We start from the raw sequence: 7,489 nt of genomic DNA, 5'->3' as shown, positions 1-7,489 counted from the left end.
TAATCAAACCCCAATCGCCCCAGAAATCTTTTCTCTCAATGATTTGAAGATATGTTAGGTTATCTGTATACACGTATATCTCTAAAAAGAAGAGCTTTTTAATTTGATAATAGTTAGATAGTGTAAACGTGATTAACGTTGCTATAATAATTGATGGTTTAATTCTTTTTATATAATATTTTGATGACTGTTACGTTGTGATCACAAAAAAGAGAAATTTTATTTTAGACATATATATATATATATATATATATATATATTAAAAGTTATTTTAAGGATGAATTAAAAAAAAGCTAAAACATAAAATTAATAAATTTATCTCATTTTTTTTTTATATCATGAACGTCTAAAGAGAAAATGATGTCAATTGTAATTAAAAGTAAAATTAGATATTTCTCTGGAATTTTTTTTTATTAAATTGAGGGTTTATCTAGGTAATTTTGTTAAGAATATCTTAGGGTGAATATTGTAATTTAATATTTCATAAAGTTTTCCAAAAATGGAAAAAAAAATCTCCGTAAGTGATTGGCTTGACATCTATATAAAGGCACCAAAGCAACGCCCCAAAACCACAAGCAATTGCATTTGTTCTAAAACTATCTGTCTCCTAATTAACTTCACCACCCACTTTGATTTTCAGTTCTCCAGCTCTCACTAGAGGGGAAATCATCAATGGCAAGATATAAGATGTGGAGTTTTAAAGTAGCTGTGGCAGTGCTTGGGCTGCTGGCCATGGCAGAGTAGTCCATGCAGCTGACTGTGAGACACCCTCTTCATGGTGTCATCAGGAAAATCAATGAGGAAGGGCCTTACTTGGGCCTAGTTTTGGTTTCTGACACCAATGAACAGGCTCTTCAAGCCTCTAATGTCTTTGTTCCCAGCAACTACGCCGCTACTGTTGCATTGGCCGGTAAACCCCTCTCTCTTCGCCTTGCACCAGATCGGTGATGGTTATTTTTATATGCAACCTTAACTTCAAACTAAATTTAGAAGTTGCAGCAGATTTTACTTCTCAATAAACCCTATTGAATTATTTACACTAGTTAATGAGATTGACTGTTTTTTTTTCCTGGGTACATAGGAAGAACATTCCACGTTGGCAAGATCAACGGAACTAATGTTGTGTATGTAAAGACTGGGGATGCATCTGTAAGATTATGAAATTCATCTCTGTCCTTCTCTACCTGCAGAGTATGAATTGGTTTCCTGTCACCTTTATTCTTTGACTAATTGACATTAATTACTGTGGTATGCTATTTTTGGGTAAATGCAGCTGCCACTGTGCAACTCCTCATCGACGTATTTCCTATTGAAGGCATCGTTCACTTTGGGAGCGCTGGAGCTGTTAATGATACGCTCTTCATCGGCGATGTTGTTGTGCCTAGCCAAGTTGCCTTCACTGGATCTTGGCAATGGAAGGTATAAGTAATTAACAAGATTAATCTACCAAGTATTACCACAAAGGAAATATCACTGATTAACATCATTATTTTTTCCTTGTTTTTGTGATATACAGAAATTCAAGTCAAAGAAAGGGCAGCTGAGATTCGGAGACTACAATAACCCAGCAGGAGGAAACAATTTGCTGGGGAGCATAGACTTCCAACCAACCTCGTTGTACACCCCAGAACAAAAGCAGACCATCTTCTGGCTTCCCATCAACTCAAGCTGGTTCGTAACAGCCACTCAACTTCAGGTTCATTTCCAGACTCATATTTCAAGGATCAAAAACTGTTTACATTTTTTCCAATGCCATTGATTTAACCTATTCCATTGCAGAACGTAGAGATGCAACAATGTCTTGACACGGACAGATGTCTCCCAGATCACCAGAAATTGTCTATGGAGTGAGGACCTCCACTGCTGATATGTACATTCAAAATGCAGCTTATAGAGATTACATTTACACAAAATTCAAGGCCTCCACAGTGGATGAAGAGTCTGCTGCTGTTGCATTGGTCAGTAAGAAAATATAAATATATTTTTCTCTCCGTTTATTTTCATTATACATAACAATGATTCTGGTGTTCCTGTTGATTTTTGCAGGTAGCTTTGTCAAATGAGGTGCCATTCATCGTTTTCAGGGGTGTCTCCAACACCGCTGGTGGATCAACCGCATACCAAAGCTATAGCTATTTGGGCTCTGTCAATGCTCTGAATGCCGCTGTGGCATTCATTGGTGTTGTTGGCAGTAGTGGAGCGTCGAGGGCCAACTACTGAGTGCCGCAATCATCGTAACGGTGTGTCGTTTGAAGGATTTGATTAATAAGGTTGGCTATTGGTGTTGAGTAATTGAAAGATCCATGTTTTGTAGTTATGGCCATGGATGAAATAAAAAATAATACTTATGGTGAGATATATTTATTAAATATATAATTTTATAATAAATTGGATTTAGTTACAAATTTAATAGATCGTTGATGATAATAAAAATGAATTAATAAAATAACAAGAAATAAAACAATTTAAAAGGATAAAGGAACACTTAGCTGAAGATTAGTTAATAGAAAATCGAACCTTTGTTGAACAATCAAATTCTCAAATCCTTTCAAATAGTAAGTGAGAAGTGAGAAAATCAAGCTCAACATATTATAAAACATTAAAATTTATATTACTAAAAATAAATAATTGTGATCTATATACTAATTAATTAATTAAACAATAGTTCATTGCTTTAGTTATTGTTTTCGAAATAAGTTAAATCCAACTTATCCATCTCAAATTTATTGGGTTGGGATAATTAGTTCCTTTTATAAGGTTGAAATTTAGTTTATTTAAGTAATTAATATAAGGGAAGCTGTCGAGCTCTTATTTTTTTGTTAGTGTTTAATACCATGTTTATGAAACCACCATGCATGCCAGCCAATAATATATTATATTATTAATTTCAAAATTAAAAATAATATACGTCTAAATATATATGATAATTAGTCGCACATGCGTGGATGATAACATTATAATGTTGATTATAAAATAATTATGATTGATAATATATATAAACTTTAAAAATAGTTTATTATTTTTAAGTGAAATAAATAAGGTAGTTATAAAAAATAAAGAGGCATAAAATGAGAAAAGATAAAAGTAATTTAAATAATATAGCAATAATAATAAAATAATAAAATTTAAATTAAATTTGATATTTAATTTTTATTTATAAATTTGTAAAGAATTAAATTAATGTGATATTGTAGCTTTTTTTGTACAATAAAAAAAAAAAGAGAAAAAAAGAAGAAAGAGCTCTTAGGAAACAACACTCCAACTAAATCAATAGCAAGCCTGTTTGGATGTGTGGAAAATTGAGGGGGAAAGAAAATAATTTAATGAAAATAAGAGAAGATTGGCATTTTTATCTATTTAGAAAAAAAAGTGGGAAATAAAAGGATAATGAAATGCAGTGGTTATTTTTCTCTCAAATTCAGAGAAATAAATATATATATATATATATATATATATATATATATATATATATGAAAATAGATTACCTTTAACTAAAAAAATTATAAAATTATTATTAACTAATTAAATTCTTTTTAAAAATATATAATATAAAATTTCATAACTTTTTTTTCTCTTTATTTTCTTTCCTTTCAAACAAGAGAAAATAACTATTTTCATTGCTTCATCTTTTATTTTGCATCCATCCAAACAAAAATAAACATAATAAATAGGAAAAAATTTTCATTACTTCATCTTCTAGTAGCACGTCTGCCTAGCTAACGTTAGAGTATGGGCTTGAGTTTCTGTGTAAAGAGTGTGGACTCCTTTTTTTTTTCATCCTTAGTAAATGACCCATCACTAGCAGGCCCTGCCCTTGCTATTATAAATAAGACCCATGACTGACAGGCCCTGAATTGCCCATCATTCTTACATCAACCTTAATTTTAATTTAAAATAATCTATATTTAATTTAAAATAATCTACCTATAGATATTGTGACCTGCCGACAGTTTAATGGCATCCCTTTCATTGGATAATAGAGTTGTGACCTGCCGAAACCTATGTTTAGGTGCACATTCTTTATAATTAACTCATTTACAAAAAAAGTTGTTTATAATTAACTTAATATGTAGTTAATTATACATAAAATTTTAATTTAAACGACAATCAATCTATAAAATGATGTTTTAGTTTAGAATCTGATTAATTGTCATTTGCAAAACGTAATTATATAAATAATAATTGTATTTTGCTATCATATTTAATATAAACAGAAACATGATTAATTAATTTTAATTTAATAAAATTAAATTATTTTTAAAATAAATAGAGAAAAGACTTACAATTTCATTCTATAAAAAAATAATGTTATAATTTTCTTATGAACAAATATTTCTTCACATTTTTTTCTTTTTAAATTAGGGGGAAAATAATACAAAAATAACATTGATCTTTTAATTTTTTTTCTCTTTTCTAGAAAAAATATTTAATTTTCATAATTTAAAATAGATATATTTATTTATTTATTTTTCACACATCGAAACTATGGGTGAATTATTGAATAATGTGCCGTTCATTCCCACATTATCTATATTATTATATTATATGTTGACAAATGTGAATATATTTTTTTCTATTTTTTTCCTTTTTTTTAAAATATATTTAGATGTTTATAATAAGTATTTATAGACTCAATTTAGTGATAAATATAATTTTAAAATATATAAAAAAATAAAATGATTATATTAAATTATTTAAAATAATAAATAAAATAAATGTTTGAATACATTATTGCAGTAAATGAAATTCTCAAAATTCAAACTAAATCAAAATGCCAACCATATATAGAGAGTGAGGGAGAAAAGTAAAAAACAGCTACAAATTTATAATAAATTAAATATTTGTTGTTTAATAGGATTAGAATTTATAAATACTATATTTTATTAATTAAAATAGTTAATTTTTAATTATAATTTTATAATTATAATTATAATAAATAAATAATTGATTTTTTTAATTATAATTTTATAATTTAATTTTATAAATTTATAAATATTTATAATAATTAAAAAATAAATTAGTGAAAGTGAAATTAGTGTTTAATGTTGTTTATTAATTTTATTATAATAAACTAAATAATTGTTAATGAATCAATAATATTCATAGAATTAAGAATATAGATTTATAATAGAATTTTTAATGTAAATAAAAATAATATTAGAATTTTATTTCATTTTAATTATAATAATATTAGAAATCAAATTTATTCATAAATTTAGCATGTATAAGTTATCATTAAAAATTATTATGATGAATTTATATAAAATAATTTTTTATTATTAAAATTATTAATAATATATAGATCGTTGTTAAAATTTATTATCGATAAATTTATATAAAATAACTTAAATTTTATTAATTTATGAAACTTAAACTTAAATTAGGAGCATATAATTTCTTTGATTAGTCGATGTGAAACAAGCAGCGATTAGATCACTAGTATGGCTGAGGGCTAACGTAGGGCGAGTTCTTTGACGGTGAATTCTTTCGGAGCTATGAATACTTCAATATGACACAGAATTTTTAACTACTCGATTTGTTACAAACTCGGATATTATTATTTAAAAAATATTTAAATTTATTTAATTTTATATATTTTAATTAATAATTTATATAAATTTTTTTATTAATAATTTAAAATTAAAATTTTAATAATTTTATAAAATATTTAAATACTATTTATTTTAATATGATTTATAAAAATTTATAAATATTATCATAAAAATATACTTTATATTTAATTAATTAATTAATTATATAAATAAATTCAGATAATAAATACTTAATATATAAAATTTAAATTAATTATAAATATTATACTTTAATTTAAAATCCATTCAAAATTATATTATACATTATTTAAATTTATTCTATCAAATTCAACTGGATCAATTATTTATAAATATTTGATCCATTTATCTCTCTCTCTCTCTAAATAGATCGATTTTCAGAATCAGATGCTCATCTCTTTGGGTAATGAGATAACATGCATGGGCCAGAGAAGAGATCCCATCTCGAGTTCTGAGTAGAAAGGCACAAATAGTTCACATCTGATATTACTCAGCATAATCATAAAAAAAAGGATTGAGAAAACAAATAACAAGTAAACAACCTAAAGAAAGAATAAGTGATGAAAACCCAACGTTACAATAGAGCAGCAAATTAAGTAATCAAACCCCAATCACCCCAGAAATCTTTTCTCTCAAAGATTTGAAGATATGTTAGGTTATCTGTATATCTCTAAAAAGAAAAGCTTTTTAATTTGATAATATTTAGATAGTGGAAACGTGATTAACGTTGCTATAATAATTAATGGTTTAATTCTTTTTATATAATATTTTGATGACTGTTACATTGTGATCACAAAAAAGAGAAATTTTAGATATATATATAATTAAATTCTTTGTAATTAACTTATTTAAAAAAATTTGTTTATAATTAAATTAATATGTGGTTAATTATACATAAAATTTTAATTTAAACGACAATAAATCCATAAAATGATCTTTTAGTTTAGAATCTGATTAATTGTCATTTGCAAAATGATATAACGTAATAATATAAACAATAACTATATTTTATTATCATGTTTAATATAAATAGAAGCATGATTAATTAATTTTAATTTAATAAAATTAAAATTATTTTTAAAATAAATAGAGAAAAGAAAGATATATATATATATAATGAACTTAAATTTTCATTCTATATACTTAAAAAAACTTAAATAGAAAAAATAATGTTATAATTTTCTTATGAGCAAATATTTTTTCACATTTTTTTCTTTTTAAATCAGAGGGAAAATAATAAAAAATAACTTTTTTTTTTAATTTTTTCTCTTTTCTAAAAAAATATTATTTTCATAATTTGAAATACATATTTATTTATTAATTTTTCACACATCGAAACTATGGGTGAATTATTGAATTATAGTGTATGTTGACAAATGTAAATATAAATTTTTTTGTAGTTTTTTTTCCTTTTTTTTAACTTTTTTCAAAAATATATTTATATGTTTAGAATAAGTATTTATAGACTCAATTTAGTGATAAATATAATTTTAAAATATATAAAAAAAATAAAATCATTATATTAAATTATTTAAAATAATAAATAAATACATTATTGTAGTAAATGAAATTCTCAAAATTCAAACTAAATCAAAATGCCAACTATATATAGAGAGTGAGGGAGAAAAGTAAAAAACAGCTACAAATTTATAATAAATTAAATATTTATTGGTCAATAAGATTAGATTTTATAAATACTATATTTTTATTAATTAAAATAGTTAATTTTTAATAATAATTTTATAATTATAATAAATAAATAATTGATTTTTTAATTATAATTTTATAATTTAATTTTATAAATTTGTAAATATTATAAGAATTAAAAAAATAAATTAGTAAAATTCAAATTGATGTTTAATGTTCTTTATTAATTTTATTATAATAAACTATGAAATTGTTAATGAATCAATAATATT

At 24.3% G+C, this 7,489-nt stretch overlaps 1 protein-coding gene across 1 annotated transcript; it reads left to right on the top strand.

Moving 5' to 3' along the window:
• Window positions 1-588: 588 nt before the first annotated feature.
• LOC110652783 (bark storage protein B) lies at window positions 589-2,315 on the top strand. The gene is given in 7 exon segments (XM_058143500.1): window positions 589-910; window positions 1,082-1,148; window positions 1,263-1,419; window positions 1,517-1,696; window positions 1,780-1,816; window positions 1,819-1,958; window positions 2,047-2,315. Coding segments are annotated over 7 exon segments (993 nt in total). The 5' UTR covers window positions 589-672; the 3' UTR covers window positions 2,221-2,315.
• Window positions 2,316-7,489: the final 5,174 nt, after the last annotated feature.

The sequence above is a fragment of the Hevea brasiliensis genome, chromosome 3 (genome assembly GCF_030052815.1).
Source record: "Hevea brasiliensis isolate MT/VB/25A 57/8 chromosome 3, ASM3005281v1, whole genome shotgun sequence".
In the NCBI taxonomy this organism is placed as follows: Eukaryota; Viridiplantae; Streptophyta; class Magnoliopsida; order Malpighiales; family Euphorbiaceae; genus Hevea; species Hevea brasiliensis.
The sequence above is the reverse complement of the archived record's forward strand: the minus strand, read 5'-3'. Positions and strand labels throughout refer to the sequence as shown.